The sequence below is a fragment of the Prenolepis imparis genome, unplaced genomic scaffold (genome assembly GCF_030444845.1).
Source record: "Prenolepis imparis isolate NDT839.2.m4 unplaced genomic scaffold, iyPreImpa1.0 SCAF_1, whole genome shotgun sequence".
NCBI classification, from domain to species: Eukaryota; Metazoa; Arthropoda; class Insecta; order Hymenoptera; family Formicidae; genus Prenolepis; species Prenolepis imparis.
The window spans coordinates 6,779,606-6,802,718 of NW_028141159.1; the positions used below are offsets into that span (position 1 = coordinate 6,779,606).

General features: G+C 37.2%; 2 protein-coding genes and 1 long non-coding RNA gene across 4 annotated transcripts in view; 2 read left to right on the plus strand and 1 right to left on the minus strand.

The window, feature by feature from the left end:
* Positions 1 to 7,442, plus strand: part of LOC145944108 (uncharacterized) — a 92,439-nt gene extending 84,997 nt beyond the window's left edge. The window contains exon 5 of the long non-coding RNA XR_014426619.1: positions 7,385 to 7,442. This is a non-coding gene — a long non-coding RNA (uncharacterized LOC145944108). The remainder of the gene's footprint in view (positions 1 to 7,384) is intronic.
* Sol1 (CUB domain-containing protein Sol1) overlaps positions 1 to 23,113 on the minus strand; it is a 281,663-nt gene that overhangs the window by 207,410 nt on the left and 51,140 nt on the right. Inside the window, exon 3 of the mRNA XM_083052020.1 lies at positions 16,098 to 16,278. Coding sequence (XP_082908146.1) covers positions 16,098 to 16,278 — 181 coding nt within the window. The remainder of the gene's footprint in view (positions 1 to 16,097; positions 16,279 to 23,113) is intronic.
* Positions 8,257 to 23,113, plus strand: part of M (zona pellucida domain-containing protein miniature) — a 113,643-nt gene continuing 98,786 nt past the window's right edge. Inside the window, exon 1 of one of the 2 annotated variants that reach the window (XM_083052044.1) lies at positions 8,257 to 8,302. The gene's annotated coding sequence lies outside the window, so the exon portion shown is untranslated. The remainder of the gene's footprint in view (positions 8,303 to 23,113) is intronic. The other variant, XM_083052052.1, reaches the window with a different exon arrangement.

The window sequence follows — 23,113 nt, forward strand, 5'->3', positions numbered from 1 at the left end:
TTTCCCTTTTCTCTTCATACCTCACGTCTCTCGTACTTGGCGTGTTTCATCCTTATTTAAAAATTAATTAGAAAGAAACTTGTACGATCCTCTTTTATCGATCGATTCAGAAACCTGTCATTTTATATATATTGACGTTTCTCGACAAAAGATACAATCGAACAAAAGGACGGCCATGTCATTTCACGATAACTCGGCCGATGTTTTTCATCGAATTTCGTATTGGTATATGATGCACGATAAACAACGACGATATGTCTTCGTATCTTGCGATCACTTACGTTTAGTGCTCATAAAAGTCAAACAGTTTGGTGGAGCGGTTAGAGTCGTGAATCGAGATCATCGACTAACGTTCGTTTCTTTGTCGTCGAAAAAAATAGCATCGCGAAAAATTTTAAGAATAAGTCATACGATTCGACGATTTGTCTTATTTCGTAAGTAATTACACTTATTTCGTAAGTTCAACAAATAAAAAATACAAGGGGATAATTATTTCCCGTTGTTTCCTTTTGACATTAAATACGACCCCGTCTTCGAAATTGCTTTAGCATGTCACAATTTTGAAAAATTGGTAATTATAAAGTTGCAAAAATGGATTTTAATGTAATTTATGTTGTTGTAACAACGATATGTGATGTAAAATTTATTGCAATTAATTATAAATTATAAAATGTTAATACTTGTTAGGATTTTCAACTCTCAAAAAATTGGAGAATATATTATATCAATTATGATTAGACATTCGTAACTAAATATAGTCTATTAAAATGAAAAAAACACGAAGTATCATCGAGGATCTACTAAATAATTTTGACATGATGAAGCAATTTTGATGCCAGAATCATTAAAATTACGAGAAGTAATTATTTTTTTTCTTGTTCGCGCGCGCGCGAGTATAACAAAAATCATTAATTTTTTTCAATAAAATGTGTCATTAATCATAGAACATATCTAATCTTTAATACTTTGATTATTCTTTGGCTTTAAAATGACAAACATTTAAAAAAATATGTAAAATCTAAAAAGAAAATAATATCGCTCTAAGCTCTCTTTTTTCCCTTTATGTATCATGAACACTGAAGGAGAAACCTTGTTTATAAGTCGAATGGAGAAAAGAGGTCGCGCTCTTTTTTTACATGCAATATCTATGCAGGATTTGGTAGTATCTCATGCGAATGCTGCGTGACGCAGTTAAATCGCACGCCGCCTCGTTGCATCGTCACGAGTCTTTCATGCTGTCATGTCGTAGTGGCGATGCAGCAAAATAAGGCGATGGGAAGATGCACTTTTTAGCGCGAGGCGCGCAGCCGCCCTTTCTTATGGCAGCGATTTTTTAAGTACGATCTGACGTCTAAATTATATATCGTGCCGTCGAACATTCGACAGGATGTACAGGATTATTAAATTACTATTCAGTTTGAATATTCGGAAAGAGAAAATAATTGATTGCATCCTGCGGATCAATCGTAGCGTGTTTCGCTCGGCAGTTTGTGCATAAGTATTAGACGAAACGGAAAAATTAATCATTTAACACAACATCGCACTGAAAATTATATCACGCCTTTGCCTTAAACGACATCGTCTTCGCTTGCGAGGGAGCGTCTTTTAATATATAAATAATGACAAGGAACATTAAATCCTAAACGCAGCTTTCTGTGCGAGCGGCCATCCTTGTTTCACGAGCGACCTACTTTCTACATTATTATTAACGTATTATCAGAAACGCGTCATGAAATGTGAAATCGCTTGTACTTGTTCGAAATTTTGTCAAATGCATATAATATTCCAACGCGCGCGCAAACTCCAAACTATAAAAACTACTTGATATCTTGCTCCGGATTCTTTTCCGTTTCATAGCCATATCACAGCTTGTAGGGAGACGTTTTATGTAGGTGCTGTATTTCGCGGAAGACAGTCCAATACACGTATCCTATTTCCGTAGTCAACACTGCTTGTACTTCTTGTCCAGAGAAGATGTTCCAAGCGGCGTAGAATATCAAAGAACACAGGGATATAATTAAGTGAAACATACTCCTTGTGTGTATGAAGGGACAGTACTTGTATGTATATTGGGTGTTAAAAAAGTGGCGGATACGCTGTATAGGGGTGAATTCCTGAGGTTATTTGGAGACGATTTTTCCTCAACGAAAATGTCGAGAGAAGTCATCATTTTTTGCAAGCTCCCAATTTTTGCCATAATATATCTTGGTAACTAAGCCTTAAATTAAAATTCTATTAAATTAAAGTCGACTTGAAATTAATTGAAGAATGTAGTTTTGTTAATATTTTAATTCCACAATACTTAGTTTACGAAAAGCCCTTTATTTTCAATTATTTATAACTCGAAAATTATTGGTGCCTCGACATTTTCACTGAGGAAAAATCGTCTCCAAATAACCTCAGGAATTCACCCCTATACAGCGTATCCGCCACTTTTTTAACACCCTGTATATATAGATTAATGTGGTAGATTTAAAAAAAAAAAAAAAAAAAAAATGACTTCTATTGTTAAACATATCGTTTATGCACGCAAAATACGCATGTGATATTTTTGAGCCGTCTGAAAATAGGTCGGCCGCACATGATATAATGCGCAAATTATGATAAGCGATAGTATAATAATGCAAAATAGTATACGATCTCATATACAATCTGGGAAGCAGAAACATATTTATGTATAGGCAACACAGGCTACGTCTTACTTTCGTGCAACAGTTTTAGAGAAAAAGTAGATACCTATGCTTATTTTACCACATTTGCAACACATTTCCATGAATTTTTTCAGTATATGCAATGCGTATCCGCAATACGGCAAAAGAAAATTTCTCGTAAAAAAAAAATGTATATAATAAAATCTTTTCATACGAAAGGCTTTGTTTTCAAGAACAATAACTACAATTGGAAAGTTTATATTTACGCTTTTTTAAGCTTAGTATTGAGCGATCTTGTGTTAAGTCTCATCAAATTCATTTCGACAGCGGCTATCAAAGTATGTATACAAATATTCTATTAAAAAAAATAAAAGTAATCTTGATATTTTACACATAATTTCTTTCGTTAAATTTGAAATTGTTTTACTTAATGTAGAATATTGTAGATACTTTTTTTTATTTATATCTTAATAGATGCTGTTTCTCGAGTCTTTTCACAGTTGCATCGCGATTTCAATCTTATCTTGTATATACATTCTTCTTCAGTTACTTTGCACAGCATCATTATAGTTATATACAAGAACAAGCTAAGAATATAAATATCTACAACATTATACAAACTTTGTATTTGTACAGTTACATGTATATCGACAATATGATTATTTTAAAAATCACATTTGATCCGATTATAAATTTCAAATCGCATTGATCCCATCCCGTCATCGAATTCTTATAAGCCGAAGCGGAATCAAACAGGGGCAAAGTGATTCACGGGGAAAACGCGCGTCGAGTACCGGAGCGAGCGAAAGGTCAAAGCTCAGACGGCGTTTCGCGCGTGCATTTAAGTATGCAGAGGGTCCGCGCGTAAGAGATGAAATGGTCTGTAAAGAAGCCGCGGGTCTCGCCGTGCAAACGACTGAGGGAGAAGAGAAGGGGCTGGTGGGGGATGGGGAGGGGAATGAGGAACTAACGCAGACGAGCGCCGAGACACGAAGAGATTGCGGAATGCGGAATGTGGCACCCTCGGGGGTCGGTCGGGGGTTTGAACCAGGTCGCGAGAGGTTCGGGCAGAGAGAGAGAGAGAAAGAGACCGGGGCGAGATCTTCTGCATTATTCATTCCGGGAGCGATGCGGTAGAAAAAAATGACTACGATGGAACTCGCGCAATCAGGAGGCGGACGCTCCGTTAATTCGCGCGTTTCGCACTCTCTTCATCCTCTCTCTTTCTTTCGTCGCTTCTTTTTCGCGCGTGCCGACTCACGAAAGGGCGGGACGAAAGGTTGGTTAATCATCGAGCGTTACGACCTCGCCACGTTACTAGAGACGGCGCCGGGATCGGGGATACTAGCTACGGAAATTGGAAACTGTCCCGCGAACGGAATAACGAATGCCTGGCGCTTTGGCCCCTGATGGAAAGTAAACATCGCCGCGAGACGCTGCGCGTTATGTCAACAGAACGTACGCAGCGCGATGAAACGCGAATTTAAATAGTGGCCGGAAGCATCGCGACGTCGAAAAATTTCGCGCGACATATACCGTATATATATGTTTGGAAAGGTCGACCTCGTGATGGATGAGATCAAAAAGAGAGACTGCGAGACAGATTTCTAACTTGAGCTACCTATTATGTCGGTACGTCAATGCCAGAATATGCACAAAACTCGATGTTGGTATTTACGTTAAAAGTTTCTATATCGAGAATGTTTCCTTCGGCGACTTTGAAGAGAAATTTTTGACGCATTTTCTTTGACGCTCGTAATACTCGCGCGTAAATACAAAAGTTACTCGTAAAATACGGGTACCATTGAATGTCTCGAGGAAAAAAATTGGTATTAAACTAATCGCGTAGAGTGGCCTTCCGTTGGAGACATCGCGCAGAAAGCACTTCACTTTACACGATATATTCACTGAATCGAGACCCGGTAGCATATTTTAAAAAGTATTAGAGACAGAAAATAATGTTACCGAGAGAAAAACTTTTTTCGATTTTTGGGAGAAAAATTTGTCCGTTGTATCTCAACAAAAAGAAAAAAAAGAAACACTTTACGATTTGATGAAAAATTATTATTGATTAAACACTATCTCTTAATTATTTTTTTTATGCAGCTACTTTTTTCCGATGTACATCTTGTTACAATATATAGAGGGAACGTTTCGATATTTCTTCTATGCGGTTTATATCGTTTTTGTTTTATGCGCAATTTTATGTAGAAAAAGTTCGAAGAATACGACTGTTTGTCATCGAACCCTTCATCCTTTATTCTACAAAACGATTATCCATTTTTTTTTCTCTTTTCTTTTTCTTTTTACATAGATTTAAAATATTTCCACCTCTCGATCGAGTTTTATATATGCGACCGTACGAACTCGGAGGCATACAACCACACATATTTCTGTACTTATATTATTGTTAATGGCTAGTAAGGGCGTCGCTTCGCAATTCGATGAAAAAAAATTTGGTGCTCGTTTTTACGACATTAACGGCGCAATTCATTTCCAGTAGACAAGGCTCGATAACCTACGCGCTTGTTCGATATCTGTTGCTACATTGAATATTTCATGAAGTCAACGTTGTTGCATTTTGTATGTTAATTGAAGGCACTATCGGGAGGAGATTTCCTGCACATAATATTTACCATCTCAGTGAGTATTCAAATGCGTCCGTTTTAACTAAGTTGCACGTAGGCGGTAGCTGTCAAGATTTAACGACGATATTGTTTGCGACGTATTCCCGCGACAAATTAAACAAATTAAAAACAGTCTCGAAATACTATGCATCCTTGATCATTCAAATTTGGAGGTTTTACGGAAACAGTGAAATAAGTAAACGGTAACAAAGGAAGTACGGTGAGCGATTTAAGAGATGGAACTTATAATGATTACACTACGTCGTTTCCTCCATTTTTGGACTTTCGACTTTTTCCTCCCTAAAGGCGCAAAAACATACCGGCTGCAATTTCAGATAATGGTGGCCTTTTAGGAAAAAAGGGACAAATATATCTTCACAGCCGCAAGACCGAAGAGCAAAGTTCGTCCAATCCTACCTCTTGTTCCGAGAGAAGCTGAAATATTCATGACAATTAAAAAGAAACTTGGATTACGACCACGAGGGTCGCGCGAGGATATTTTAGAGCTTCGGCTATAGGTCGCGAATTCCGGCGTTTTGTCCGTCGTTTCGAGCTTCCGGCTAATTTAATCTCCGAGTGGCGAAGTCGGGAGGTCATAAACGGAAACCTCGGACCAGCTTTCGCGGTCGAAAGCTCTCCGAAGCGACGAAGCCGTTCTCAATTGTCACACTCCAGTGTATCCAGGAATTTCATCTCGCACATAATTAATCTCGGCCGACAAGTATAATTCCTAGTCGCGGCTCGGCCGCCTAGATATTCGGCCGTTACGAGAAAGCCGATGTTCTGGCTACAATGTCTCCCGCCGCAAACTCGAGGTTTCCTCTCCTTCCGAAGTGGCCGCGCGTTTCCGTGTAACAACGCGACTCCAAACCGCCTTGTTCGTCTCTCAGGCGTCCGCATCGCCAGATACCGTGCCAAGATAGTCCGCTGACGACCGCGAGTTGCGTGAAATTGCGCTAAACGAACAAAGTTACACGTAATTCCGAAACTCTTAGCGGCGCCCGGGAACGTTCCATTCAAGACACTAGATCTTGTTGGCGATACGAACGGCGGGAAAGGGACATACTGTGTTAGATCTTTCAGTTTCCCTCGCGCGCGCCGAAAGTTCAAACTAAACATTTATATTTATGAATATTTACTGGAGATCGCTCTCTGTCAAACTGTGTCACATATATTTTGAAAATATTGTTTCAAACTTTCGAACATACGGTCTTTCTGTTGAGCGAACGAAAATTGAGGTCTGAGAAATTGTCTTCGAAACCGATATACACCCTAGAAATATACATATAACATGATATACGAATATGTATATTTAAAAATATGATAGAAATATGAACAAACTGCAATAAAAATTATTAAATTGTACAAATTTGTTAAATTTCAAATAAAATTTTGTTATTTTATTTCATTATAAAAATAAACATTTTTTTATCTTTAAAAATCAAAATTTTCAGCACGAAAAATTGTTTGTAGGAAATCTTTATAAAAGGCAAATGCAAAATCAACATTAATTTATTTATATTCTTTAAATTGACACTTTAAATTGAAACAAAATGTCGAGATACAAAGCATATAATATATATTTACGAAATACTCTAATCTAATTTTTCTTTTACGAGAACAATACAAGCGCGCGGTACGCGCGCGTCTTTCTTCGATTTTATGTTAAAGGAATGATATTAAAAAAAAAAAATATATATAAAGTTTGTTTAAACTCGATTAATATTTTTTTACAGAAATCAGCTGATTAAAGCGTTAATTTGCTAATTAAATTTTAAAATAATATGGTAAAAAATTATTTTAAAATAATACGTTAGAGCATTAAAATAGTAATATGTTGTAAATAATATGTTATAATACTTTTTTCTTTTGATTAAAATTTTTTTGACAGAAATCAGCTGATAACTGTCAAAAATATTAATCGTGACTAAAGTATTATAACATATCAAAACATGTTATTATTTTAAAAATTAATTAGCAAATTAACGCTTTAATCAGCTGATTTCTGTCAAAAAATATTCATAAAGCGAAAATTTGCTAATTAAATTTTAAAATAATAATATATAAAAATTATAAAATAGTAATATTTTATTTTATTTGTTACAGGTAGCATTGCTGATAAGCTGCGCGCGAGATTCTCGAGTGTCGAACGGACGTTCATTCGTGCGATTATAGTTTTCGCATCGTTATTTCTCATTGCGCAATGTACGCGAAATACGCGTCGCGTCCGGGAGTGCCGTGTAAAGTGTCGGGCGATCGTAATTATTCGTGTTTTCGCGAGCGTCGTGAGTGCTACGAAGGAGCAATCGGTCGACCAAGAGAGGAGGAGGAGGCCCAGGGAGGCATCGGGCGACAGCGGGGCAACTGTAAGGTATGCAAAATAAATATATAATATTTCTTTTAAGAAATACATCATTTTTGTTATATTTGTTTAAGTATCTCTATATATATATGTATTTTATTTGTTATTACAGGTAAGCTTTACTTATAGGAGAGGAGGAGGAAATCCGGGGATCCCTCAGACGACACTGGGGCAACTGGAAGAGCATGCTGATAAGCTGCGCGCGAGTTTAACCGCGAGAATCTCGAGTGTCGAACGGACGTTGATAGGTGCGATTATAGTTTTCCCATCGTTTTTTCTCATTGCGCAATGTACGCGAAATACGCGTCGCGTCGGAAGTGCCGTGTAAAGTGTCGGGCGATCGTAATTATTCGTGTTTTCGCGAATATCGTGAGTGCTACCATGGACCAAGAGAGGAGGAGGAGGCCCAGGGAGGCATCGGGCGACAACGGGGCAACTGTGAGGTATGCAAATACCTAAAAACATTTTTTTTTAAACTGCATTAAGATATTCGATCGTTTGCAGACTTTCCAAACCCCCTGTACACACACATACACCCCTTTCCCCCACACATACACACATGTATATACATATTTACAATATATACGTATATACAATTTGAATATTTTGTTTTCAGATCAATATGTGCGCTGTGTACTACAACTCCGCTATTGCACGTATCGGTGAGTGAGAAATTGTTTATTAAAGTTTATTTCGATTGAGTTGAACGTATTATAACATCCCTTTCAAAAAAAGATAAGTAAAAAAATGAGATATACCGTCATTGTAGGGTCTTGCTAAGTAGAAAAACTGTATACTTTTTAAATAGAAATGTAAATTATATGATTATAAAACTAGATTTCATACTTGGTGATACTGTCCGCTTTATGCTATGGTTTCTCTATGATTTATTTTAATTTTTTATTTATTATTAAATAAAAATATATAATATTACGAGAATATAAATATATAAACATATTTGATACCCCTGATTTCATATTTAGTGATACTGTCCGCTTTATGCTATGGTTTCTCTACTTAGCAGGAGCCTACAATGACTGTTTATCTCATTTTCTTACATATCATTAGATAAAAATTTATAATACACATTATGAGAATATAAATATTTAAAACATTAACATAAACAGATTTCACAAAACCGTCATTGCGTCATTGCGTCATTGTCTTATTAAGTAGAGAAACCATAGCATAAAGTCGACAGTATTACTAAATTTAAAATCAGGGGTATCAAATATGTTTATATATTTATATTTTCGTAATATTATATATTTTCATTTAATAATAAGTAAAAAATTAAAATAAATCATTATTGTAGAGTCTTGTTAAGTAGAGAAACCATAGCATAAAGCGGACAGTATCACCAAGTATGAAATCTAGTTTTATAATCATATAATTTACATTTCTATTTAAAAAGTATACAGTTTTTCTACTTAACAAGAGTATGAGGTCTGGTATTATATGTTTAAATATTTATATATTCGTAATATTTATTATATATTTTTATGTAATGATAAGTAATAAAATGAGATAAATCATCATTGTAGGCTCTTGCTAAGTGGAGAAACCATAACATAAAGCGGACAGTATCACTAAATATGAAATCAGGGATATCAAATATGTTTATATATTTATATTCTCGTAATATTATATATTTTTATTTAATAATAAGTGAAAAATTAAAATAAATTATTATTGTAGAGTGCTGTTAAGTAGATAAACCATAGCATAAAACGGACAGTGTCACCAAGTATGAAATCTAGTTTTATAATTTACATTTCTATTTAAAAAGTATACAGTTTTTCTACTTAACAAGACCCTACAATAACGGTATATCTCATTTTTCTACTTATCATTACATAAAAATTTATAAATTCATATTATAGGAATAAATATTTAAACATATGTATATTATATTTCTTTGTTCTCAAGTATTGTTGCATCTTTTCCGCGATGCTTATTGATTATCTCGATTCGCATTGTGCGTTATATTCGTAGCATCGAGAGGCTGTCATCGCGAGTGTTAGTACTTTGACAGTTTGTTTAAAATAAAATTAAATAAAATAATATGTTTTAAATAATATGTTATCAGCTGATAACTGTCAAAAAAATAATCGAGTTTAAAGTATTAAAACATATTATTTAATTTAATTTTATTTTGTTTAAACTGTCAAACTGCTAACCCTCGCGATGACAGCCTCTCGATGCTACGAATATAACACACAACGCGAATCGAGACAGTCAATCAGCATTGCAGAAAAGAGGCAACAATACTTGAGAGAATCGACTTAACATGCCTCTTGTAGAAAGGGATATGTAAGAAACAATAAAAAAATTAATTTAAAAATAAAACGTAATATTAGAAATTTATCGCTATTTATAGACTACGTAATTCGTCAATTGAGTCGCAGGAAAAAGACTTTCAAGAATTTGATACAAGTAGATTTAGCATAAAAGAACAACGAATTTCGATAAATAAACTAACCGAGCGTACTAAATTAATATCAGTTCTATAAATAAAAGTCGCGACAAGATCATTAAAACTAGAATTTATTTATCGGCGTCGAGAACAGAACATATAATAATTTAGTCAGTCGGGGAAGACAAAATCGATACGTAATTAAGAAATGTCAATTCACCGATATTCGTGTTGCATTCGCGAGAGGAGCCGTATTCGAGGAGCCCTATCGCGCGCGCTCATTTAATAGTTAGAACCCGTGGGGTATCCATTAGGAGATCCTTAGTTTGCGCCGGAAACTTCAAGCAGTATCTCTTGCTCGTATATAACTCGTAAGGGGGAAGCGGCTTACTATCGGCGCTCCTGGATATAAAGCCGAAGTTTCCTCTCTTCTCCGAGGGATTTTCCAAGCTTTAGGACACACGCGGCACCCTGTAAACGATCGCCATGCGCTTCGCGCGCGCGAGCACGCCATATTAATAGGGACCATCTCCATAGGCGGCTTTAATATTGGACCCGCGGTGCGCGGGGGTCTTGGACGCGCGACCTTAGAAGTAGTAGAAACGATTTATGACCGTCGACAGTGGGAGGATTTGTAAATAGAATCTGGCTCAAGGAGTATACCCAGGGAATAACGCGGGCGCGCGCGCGTGCTCGGCATAAATCGGCGTGCGGGGTGGATTCAACTAGCTCTTCCGCTTTTGCGAAAATATTAATCTGCACGGCGTATACAGACTTTCGTTCGGTCCGCGACTTCGTGGAAAAAGTGCGAGCGAGATTCTTTTTCCATTACGTTTCGCCAACAAGTCTCAATGGGATTTAACAGAAATAACCAGCGGAGCGTCGACTTTGTATCAGAAGCTTTCTGTTTCTCTTCTGGAAAATTTTTCAATTAACTACTCAAATATACTAAAGCGGGAAAAATAAAATTTTCAACGGGGGGAACACTATTATTCGCGCGTGAGAATGAGATGCGTAACAAGTGCTGCGGTGAAAAAATTAATTCTCGAAATGACAGATCTTGCGAACCGAACGAATCAGCTGATCCTTCGCGCGTATATTCTCTGAATTAGCGAAACGACCAGTCGTTTCGATTTCTCTGGGCTGGGATTCTGTAACTTTTAACGACGATGTCGCTATCGTTAACGTTGCGCATATATTTTGATATGTTAAAATGATAAGAGTTACAGAATTCCAGCTCCAAAGAGGGTAACGTTCCCGAGGGATACTTGGACAGGACTATAGGTGAACGTCCGAAAACCGAACCGCGGAAATTTCCGACGGGCTGTAACTGACGATGGTAATGTAACTACCGAAATGATCGCTCGAGCGATTTGTAGCAAACGCGGCTTCGCGAAGCTTCGTTGCGCCGGGATTGTTGTTTGCCGCTTGCATTTGCGGCGGTCCGTCTTGCATGTCGGAAGTTCCGTCGGCCGACATCGCAGTTCGATGCATAATGCGCGATAGCAGAAATTCCGCCGCCCGCAAGCGCACATTTGCATACGTAAACGCGCCGCGGGCCGCGCGCGCGGCGATCGCCGAAACGCGATTCGGGGAAAGGGTGAAGAGGGGCAGGAAGGGAGCGATTCACGGATCGTTTGACAGCTCGCTCGAGAGACGACGATCGACGACGTTACTTATCCCGCGCGACGACGCGCGGAGATCGATCATGCACGAATTTTTCCCGTTTAAAAGTACCTTTCGTCGTGTCATTCCACGGTGCATCTATTCGATGGCGAATCGGCGATATTACATTTCCCCCGCAAATGTGGGTAACGGATTTAGCAAGCGGAAAGTGCAACCGCGCTTTCAGTTCACAAAAGGGAGATTCATATTCTCCGTTCGTATATAAGAACCGGGAAACCGAGTTCGCGCGCGACGGCGAAAATAAAATCTGCAGCCCCCCAACCCCCCTTCCTCCGCCCCCTCGACCGCGAATGAGGAGACGTATCCTCGGAGGAGCATCTACCACCCTTCCCGTCGACCATAACTTCCTCCAGCCTGAACTCTCGCGACCCGACCGCCCTTCCGCTCTCTCTCTCTCTCCTCCTTCCTGTTCCCGCATGACTTCGCTAACCCGCGCCAAGTTACCTCGCAAACCAACCGACGAAACTTCAGCCGCCGTGCGACGAGGATCCCTCGAACGGAAATTTCGGTGCGCGATTTAGATCCGGCGTGAGTCGTTGTTGTTCGTCGAATTTTCGCAGGCAACCTCCAGATACCGCGCGATACCCGGGGTGGAATAAAAAGGGGTTAACGCGAAAGGGGTTGGCGACAGCGAAACTGCATGCAACGTCGGGGTACAACGCAACCGGTGTCGCGGAGCTTGTGTCGTGTCTCGTAGCGCGTCCCGCGTTACGGCTGCTGCAATCGTGCTGGCAGGTCACTGCGACCGAGTGTCAAGGGAACAACGTTGTGCAATCAGGCACGCCGTTGCATGCGATGCGACCGAGGTGCAAGAGGGTGCCCTTTGCCACGCTATCGTGGGACTTGACGCGGGGCGAATGTAAGCGAAGTGAGGGCACGACGTGTTCGTGGCATAAAACTTTCTTTTTAAATCAAAGTGTCTTTTGTCCGACGTAAGGTGCGTGCGTAAAATTGCAATGCTGTAGTGCTCAATTTGTGAATGTATAACAGGATGATGTCTCTATCATTATAGTATTTATATATTAATAAAATAATAATTATTTATTATTAAAAAGTAAAAAGTTTTTATACATGAAACGTATTGGTCGAAAAATCTCTGAACATCTGATAGAAAAGAGCGCATCTCCGTTTAATGTGTATTTAAAATATATCTTACGTGTCCGCGAGCTTCAGTCTTTTGCCAAGAAAGGAGAGAGAGAGAGAGAGAGACTATCTACGTTAAATTCCTACCTGCAATAAATTGCGGTACAGGTGAAGTAAACGTCTCGCGCTGCAGCGGACTTACGCTCGTTTCGGATCCTAAAACATTGCATTCAGGCGCAACGTAAATTCCACGAAAAGCGCGAGCGAAATCCCCGATGAATGTACATAGATTATTAAAGTAAAGCTAGATTTAAAGCGCATTTAGCGCCCGCTTTCGAAGAGCGCGGCCATCTAATTTTCTTCTATACTCCCGTCTGTTTTACGAATTCTTACGAATGTAATTGCTGTCGCGCGATAAATCGAATAGAGTTTCCCCGGAGTGACATTTGGAGAAACTTGCGTCGCGGAAAAACAACTCTCGTTAAATCTTTATCCACGGGTTAAGTTTCTCTTGCGGGCAATGAAATGGCGGTTTACAAGTTTTGCGCAGGCCACTCTGATACGATGCACGATTTACACGATTGCGTTACTCACCATCGCGTCGCGCTTTCCCCCAGGTAACGGAAGTACGTAACGCGCTACAAATTGGCTACTAGCTTTGCTCGAGCACTACCGGGACTCGTGTCGTAAGTCACGGCACTCGTTCCCTCTTCCGTCCTCACCTTGGGACGAATCGCATCCCGAATTCAATTTCACGAAACACTCATTACACCGCAAATTTCTGAGTGCGTTTTCGTATAAAATCGGTGCATAAGATATTCGAAGGAGTTTTTAATTCCCTATCGTGAATTAATTCAATAATGCTATTCTCTTAACGAACGAATTGTCGGGAGTAATGGATAATTATAATATATTTGGATAAAAATATAATGCCTTTGATATACATATATACAGAAAGAGATCTCGCTCACACTTTGTTGGAAAATGTCCTCGTCTAATTGATCCGCACACGGATACTTAGAGTGGAAACAATTCTTGGAAAAAATTTAAATCGGCGGCTAATGCATTAGGAATTTAATCACTCTTGATACGAAGTTAATGAAGCGAACGGTCGTTAAAAGAAACTCCCGCTATGAGCGTTTTACTTTCCGCCTGCCTTTGCACGGCGTGACCCGGACGCTCTTAAAATCGTATTACTATGTCTCAGGGATTCCGGGCACTGGATTTTTGGCGAACCGAGATATCTCGCTCGGAATTCCCTCGTGAACGAGCGCAATTCCTCCGAGGGAAAAAATATCGCGATGTCCGTAATCATGTTTACGGAAATAAAAATCGACGATTGATCGAACGATAGAAATAAAAATAAATGTTCGCGATAATTTTATTCAGAGATTAATGAAAACGTGTCTTAATATCTCGAAAACCGTGTTCCTAACTAACATAACTGTCGACATGTCAGAATCGACATCGTCCACTTGCAGTATTACATGTACACGGTTGGAAAATTTGTGTTTTCTTGTTAAAAACGGTCCCCCTTAAAATTTTTGTGTTAAATATTTAACACATTCATGTGTTAATTTTACATATTGCTGTTATGTTAATTGAATTCAAATGTTAAATTATTAAAACAACTAAAAAAAAGTGTAAAAATAACACAATGTATATCTATTTTTAATTTTACACAATAAATATGTTCCGCATTATTAGTGACAAGATTTATCTGTTAATATTTACAGAAAAAAATGTTAATTTTACTTTATAATACAAGTGGGGATGATAAAATGTAAAATTAACAATTTTTTTAGTTAATTTTTACATTAAAACTATGTTAATTTTACACAAAATTTATTTTAAGTTTATTTGAAGTTTACATTTATTTTATGTTAAAATATTAACACAATATTCGTGTCACCATTTAACATATCCGTATTATGTTAAATTAACACAAAAATTTCTGTGGACCGTTTGGGACATGTAATATTTGTTAAATTTAACACAAATTTTTCAACTGTGTAACATTGGTAATCCTGGTATGCTTTCTCTCTCTCTATACTCTTAATATATATATATATATATATATATATATATATATATGTATATATACATATACATATATTCACGTGCGACCATATCGGGGTATAATTTAACATACGGAACATATGTCTGCATTCCATTGGCAGCAGACAACCGCGAATAGACTTTGCTGGACAACCAAAGGTCCAAATTAGGTAGTAGGGCAGATCACTCTGTGCGTGGATAATTTATCTGTTGACATAATACTGTCTGTCAGTTCCGAGCACTAGCGAGAAACTGGCGACCTGTCTAATTACAATTTATGTATGAAAGCGACGCGTTATATCATACGCATGATTGCACATAACGTCAAATTACGAGGGCGAAAAATCTACAAACTGTATTATAATTGCTGTGCTGTGGTAAATGTAATTAAAGCGTAGGACATTTAAAAACTGATGTATTCATACTGATCTTAAAGAGCATAGTCTCGATAGATGTGCATGTAAACTTTAAAATACTCGAATTTATAATACTTTCAATCCATGTTATATTCAATAAATGGAATATTATGTGAAGCAAAAGTATCAAAATTAATACAGATTTTTTCTAAATCATCATACTCATATATTTTAGCAATTAAATGCTACATTTTATTAGAGCTAATGTGAATTTGACTTACTATTAATTAGTTTACTCAGAAGCCTACATCTCATGCATTCGTTGTTTATATATATATATATATATACTAAATTGACTTATTTAGTTTAATAGAAAAAAAATATATATATATTTTGAATATTTATTTTTATAAAAATAAATAAAAAACAAAATATAATTTTATTTCAAACTTAATCAATTTATATAATTTTTTTTTATTTTTCCATTTGTATATCATATATCTCTAATTTTTACTGAATCAGTTTTGGAAATTAATTTTTCGAATTTTTGTTTGTGCTTTATAAAAAGATTATTTGATTTAAAACAATATTGCTAAAATCGTGATATAGCATGATATATATTATTAACATTGTGATATAGTAATAGAAAGCAATTTCTAACAAATATCTATTAAATATAAAAAATTTTATTTTGAACGTTTAACTAAAGATTAAAACAATCCGAAAACAAAATGATTTTCATGCCATTTCTCCTTTACATTCCATCGTATAACGTAATCGATTTTCCTTTAATCAAAGATGAGATGCAAATGGAATAGAAGATTTAAAATGTTTGCTCCTCAAATTTACATTACTTACTCGGGCCAAATACGATGAATGTTAAACTGATGAAACGTTAAAGCGATGATCTCATCCGGATGACCGATGAACGTGTAAAGAAGGCAATCGATGTTCGGCGGGTATCGTTTGGGAAAATTGGGGGATGTAAAAGTGCCACCTTGAGGCCTGTCCGAGCTGCTATATACAGCGCAAGAACAACCTGAAAAAGAAAAGTAATATACAGTGCAGACATCTGACAAAATCCGAAAGTTAGGAGAAATGATGTGACGCGTACACTTGCACGCAGAGGGACGAAGTAACGCAAAGTTTTAGTGATATTTGACAGTGTGTCCGACAAATGTCCAATCGACACTGCGAGCTTTCTCGAACGTCGATGTGTCTCGCGCCCCGAAACGATTTTAATGTAGAGATATCGGGTCTTGTCGATAATGAAATTCACCATCTGACACTAGTTCCCCGGGCGAGAGAGTATGCACGCGCGAGAGAAAAGTTTTCTTATTTCCAAAATGAAGCCGTCGCGTCGCTCTGCGCATCGATCTAGTTTTCGCACTACCCGGAGAGTGCCAAACTCGAGGAATTAAATTATACTTTGACGTTTTTTCGGGGCAAAAAATTCCGTCGAGGGATACGTAATAATTCAAGCGGATGGTCAAAAACACGCGACTTATATAATCGGGAAACATTAAATATAGCGGGGACATCGCAAGATAGATTTTCGAGAGATTTTTATCTCATCTACTTGCATCAACGCGATACAAAAAAATGATGCAACATAAATTTGCCTCTTTTTCTCTCCCCTCTGCCCTATTTGGTGGATCAGACGGCGAACGATTAAGCAAATGCGATAATTTATAGAGAAGTCATCGAGTAAAGGCGGGCGTATACGTGGTTTCTATATTATCCGAGAAGCTTCCGACCGGCTCGCACGACTGGGAATAGCGAAAATTTAATTTCCTGTTTTTCAATTAACTTTTACGTTAGTCGGGGCAGCGGGATTTCTCGGACACACGGGGGAGAATGCAAAGACCTGTCGTATCTATGGTTAAATAACGGCATGACACTTGAGTTATACCACCGGTACAAAAGAGCGCACGAACATTCTCGACCAGTTTTATGCTTTGGGGACCCCATTGTATCCCGTAACTCGATGTAATGCGAGAGAGAGGGAGAGCGCTTCTTTCTCTGTTTTTTCCCCCCTTTTTTTCTTTATCCGCAGAGGTACATGTACCGGAGAGTGTAATATACCGGTTTATTGTGCGGCCATTGTTGTAGAAAATAAAGCGATTCGGTGTGTAGAGCAACCGACTATACGCGGGCAAGAAGTTGAAATTCGACCGCGGTGCAAATGCTATGAAGCTCTCGTGGCGCTCCTAAAACGCGGCATTCCGTCTTTCTCTCTCTTCAAAGAGACATAAAAGTCTTTCGAAAATTACGTCGATGTTATAAATTTTGTTTGTAAATTATGTTGGCGAGACGGAGTATTTCTTGTCATAAAAGTAGAAAGAGATACTTTCGCGTGTTTGATCTAGCATCATAATCGATCGTGAGCAAGATTTTTTGGTCGTACATCTTTTTATATTTCTTATACCCCCATCTCTCTTCCAAACACAATATCTATACCCCACCAAGGTCGCATTAACGGCAAGAAAAATGTGAATCATTACGATATCCGTTAATGCGAATACAATCATTTATCCAATGATATCACCATCCTCGCGATCCGTCTCTGTCGGCGGACGAGTGCTTTGCAATGATTATTCCGGCTGAAGCGATCCATTAGCGCGGGGCATTCGTTCGGTACGGCAGAACTAATGCAAACAAAGCAATTTATAAGGATAGTAACGCAATTAATCAGCCCTTCGAAAAAGCGAGACACTAGAGGAGAAGGAAGTCGCGCACCAACGGAAAGGACATATCGCGTTTCGCGCGCAGCGAATTAATAGCCTCGCGAGCCACAAGTCGGAAGGATCTTTAGTAAATTAGCAAAAACGAAGCATGTTCTTTTTGTCCCTCCCTCCCTTCTTGTTCCCCTCGTTCTTTGCCCGCTCTTTCTCTATTTAACCATGGGCAAAGCGCTTTCTTTCGTTTTTACTTTTTTTCTTCCCGTAACCCGATTTTTCTTTCCTCCTCCTCCTCCTCCTCCTCCTCTTGTTCTCTCGCCACACATTTCTCGTCCAATCCGTTTTCAACTCTCTGCATTGTCGTATAAAGATTTCTCCAATCGGAAGGACACCCAAGTGACCTATTGTGTGAAACATAGCAGTAACGCTTGAACTTATTTATCCCGCCTCGCGTAAGACATGCTGTGACATTTGCAATTTTCTAACATCTACGACCGATGGTATTCATTTCGTCCTCTCGTGTCCTCTTGTGTACATAAATTCTTTAATCTATGAATCAACAAAGTTAATTCGACTATTTTCAGTTGTTAATGCACGTTGTTTGAGAAATTATTATAATTTTATCAGAAGGAAAACAAACTATATTGAAACTGTACTAAATTAATTCTATGGTATATCATAATGTAGTAATGATTAATATTATACTGTAATTTAATAAAAGAGAATCGGAGCAGAGAGGTCATCAGAAAAGCCTAAGTCATCGAAATGATCGATGATAATGTTTTCCGCAAAAATGCTGGCGCGACGAATTCGTGAGAGAGGGAACTCTCAAAGAGTCCGAGGGGGATCTAGCAAATATTTTAAGTGCCGGCAGAATTAATTCTCCTTTCGCGCGGGGTCACATATGTACATACGTATGTATGCACATGTATGTACATGTATGTACAATGTTATAAACGACCACGGCCCCTTGGTTGTTAAAGTGGGACGCCAGGCCGCTTTAAAACACTCGGAGACATCATTGTTCAGTCACGTTCGCCGGCACTGACTCGGGCGTTCTCAAGCTGCGCTCTATTTATAACTGAAGCCAGCGAATTCCATGATAGTTCCCGAGAGAAGAGGTGATAGGCTCTTTCCCGCAAACGTGGAAAAACGCGCATACGATTAAGGATGCGAGTGCATGGTCTGAAGTGTTCCGCGTCGGCGTCATGGCGTATAATCAGCATATGGCGAGAGTTCGCACGTGAAACGTGCTATACTTACGGAAAAATCGAGATCGCAATCGTGATATATAAAGTTTACAAATAAATCGTATTTCTCTCGAGTATTGAGAAAGCTTATTTATACACGGGGATGAAAATGACTCCGCGAAAAAAACAAAAAAAAAAAGCGGAAGAGATTTTATAACAAGAAAACTATCGTTTCTATCGCTAAATATAATGCCAACGATTGATACATGTAATTGAAATCTTGTTCAAACCTCATTATCCATTTATTCTTTGCTTTTCCTCTTTTTCTAAAATAAAAATAGACGCGAATCGTATTTAAGTCAAGAAATCATATTTATAAGTTGGATATGCATTAAGCCGCTTTTAAATTGTCATTATGTATCGATACGTGACGCAGTCTTCTTGCAAGACGAAACTGTTTCCTCAAGCATTATGACTATATACTGTGAGAACTCTGACAGGTGATTCGTGTGACACGGAGAAGTGCAGAGGGACGCTTCTTCCCACGACTCTTCGGCTGTCTGTATACTGTTATAAGAGAGATAGTATAACACACAGACAAAGATATAAGATCAGAAGGGCACACTAAGAAACGGCAACGATATTATTGCCGTCCCGGAAACAGCAGAAATCACTTAGCACTCAATTCCAGCCACAAGTTGACTTTTCTGAATTCGGACCGATGTGCCACAAGCTGCTGGCAGGATCGAAACTTGGAAGTTTCTGCAAAAGCGAGGGAAACTCTGGCCCCGCGCCTCTTCCGTTGCTCCTTCGTTACATATACATATACATATCTCGTAATATACACAGAGTGTCTAAGTATCGCGCACGTAATCTCTACTCTATGAACTGCGTATACTACTATAGATATAAACTGAACTTGAGAAGATAATCGTCTTTTTTTAGTGTTGAAATGTCAATATTTATAGACAATTAAAAATTGATTGATACATTGAAGCAGACTTGACTTTAAGAGAATTTTAATTTAAAGTTTAGCTACTAAAATATATGTCGTGAAAGTTTAGCAGTTGCGATAAAAAATATGGTGACAAGTCAAATTTTCTTTGCGGAACATTCGATTCTAAAATAATCAAAGAATATTTCAAATATAATTGCGGCGAATATGAGACAGTCTGTATACGCAATTGTCAAAATTATTACATATACAGATAGATATATATATTATATATATTATATATGCTGTGTATACTATTATTAATATAATTAATCTGGATACTGTAATAGCTAGAGGAAAATTTAATTAACGAAAATTACACATTGCACAAAAGATCTACAGCGATGATAAAATTTTTGTTTGGTACTGCTTAGGAGAGATATAAAGATTATCTTCATTTTTTAAAAACTATAATTTTTGCATTATTAAAGTAAAATTATAAAAATTTATAATTTACATTATTAAAGTAGAATTATAAAAATTCATAATTTACAAGTAATTTATTTTGTTGTTTTGAAACAATAAAATATGAAATATCTTGTAATCTTTCTACTTCCATTAAAATATTCATTAAATGTTTCACGGGATAATGAATAGAATCGATTGATGACTCCCTACATACAAGTGCCGCAGTTTTATAATTGTTTAAAATAAAATGTTGTAAAGTACAATTATATGTTTTCTATATCAATCAATTTATTTCATTATTTTATAAAAATGTGTATGAAAATATAGAAATTAAACAAATACGCTTCATGATATATTATATGTCAAAATAAATCATGAAATATCTCCTAAAATATTAATTGTATAATAAATTGTATATACTTTAATATATTTACATGGAAAGAGAGAATGATTATAAAAAGTTTTATAAAAAAATCATATAATTTTATTAAAAAAAATTAAGGTGACCTTTCTAACTCCTAAGCAATTCCCATCCATTAAAAACTTATTATTATACAATATTAGTATACAATAGTTCTTTCTCTCTCTATATAAAGTAACTTTTGTTTGATGAATTTTCCACTGTTATAGTTTCGGAAATAATAGAGGTAATAATATTTACTGGACTGCATTTCTGTGTATACATAATGTAGATAGATCTATCTATATATATATATATATATATATATATATATGTATGTATAGAATGCTTTATCTATCTCTTAGACGGTTCGAGATCCTTCGCGATGCAGCAGACTGCACGATGCAGCCAGATATCTGTTGAAAGCACGGCTACCACCACACTTAGATCACGCGATTACTTGGTGGACACAGAAAGGCTTCTGCTAAAAGCAGCCGGATAAAGAGGCAAGTGAAAAAAATAAAGGAAAAAAAGCTGAAGAAACGAGAAGGCGGAGACGAGGAGAGAGAGAGAGAGAGAGGGGGAGGGTAGGAAGGGAAAAAGCGCACCGCGCGTTAAGGAGCAGTATTTCCCGCGGGACTTTGGTGTATCTCCTGACTATCTCCGGTTAGAAATATCGTTTCTCAAAGCAAAATGGCTCCATACTCAATTACCCCAGAGATGCACTTACGGGAAGAACAGTAGAAATCGCTTGACTCTTTTTTCGACGAATCGTTCGTTTGCACAAATTACTCTTGCGCTAAACTTCTCGACTCCTCTTACGCTATCCCTCGTACGCGATCCTATCTTATGTTACACGTTCCTCGAGAGCCAATCTCTATATTGGCAACTTTCCATTTTCCGCAACAGTTGACATACTCGTAAAATCGAACTTTGTCGAGGGTTATAAATAAAAAAAGTGAGATTTTGAAATTATGATTAATTTAAATATCCCGGAAATTCACAATTTAAAAATAAAATTGATTGCATTAGCTTCAACATTGACCTCACTACGGCCATTTAAAGACACAATTTTCAACTATAAATAAATAAACAATTAAATAAATATAATCTTAACTTATAATCAAATAATTAATGACATATTATTAACGATTAATTATGGATATAGCAAAATAAAAAGATATTAATAATAATAATTTCGGATCAATAGTAACATAAAAGAGAACAAAAATGTAAAGATATTTTATTTTTAATGAAAACTGCTCTTTACGCTTATAAACTTCCTTTATTCGAGTAGAATTACATGATATTACGAACAGTAAATGGCAATGGACCGGAAGGTACGCCAGATAAGATGCGCAGTAAGTATCGATTTTGAAAAAGCTGCTGCTATACTATTCTCCTTTGAAAGCCAATATAAATATAGTCGCAGATATAAAATGAAGAAAAGTACAAGATATAAACTGTTAATACTTTTTCCCCCGTAGTCATCAAGTGTCATTTCATCAGATCATTTTATGTTTCAAGTCGTTCGTGACAATAGAATGTGCCTGTAAAGATTATCCTCGGATATTTCGCATCGTCGGATAGGAAAGAATATCAATATTCAGAAACTACTAATTCGACATTTTCTTTCTTATGATTCTTTGGCAACTTTGGGTAAAATCGCAAAGACGTCATCTACCACAAGCCATTACAATTAATTTGAAAAAAAAATTGAAAAAATTAATATTACAAAGTGAATATGATAAAATGGCGAAGGTACATTTTATACACATCGAAATAAATCAGACCTCTCGGCTCTCGATCGAGATATCGCGTTAGATATTGAAGAGTTTATTAATAAAACAAGTTCCATTTTGTCCGCGCTATTTCTACTCTTTATGGATGTATTATAAAATTGCTATCGCTTATTCTTTCACGTATACCAGCATACACGTAGGTACCTACATATGTACCTACGCTGACCGGATAATTCACGCCGAACTGGAGAGATCGGTCAGTAATTCTGCGTGAATTCCCTTTTTAGTCGACTGCATATATAGCATGCGCTTCGTAAATGTTTCGCTAAACGACTTTTAGCGTGTATGCGTGTCACAACAGCGCCTACGTAATGTCAACAACAATCGTGCATCGTACGGTCGGATGTGTCCGCAATCCTCCCAATCGCGTCGGAATAAATTTTAAAAGCCGCTTTTATA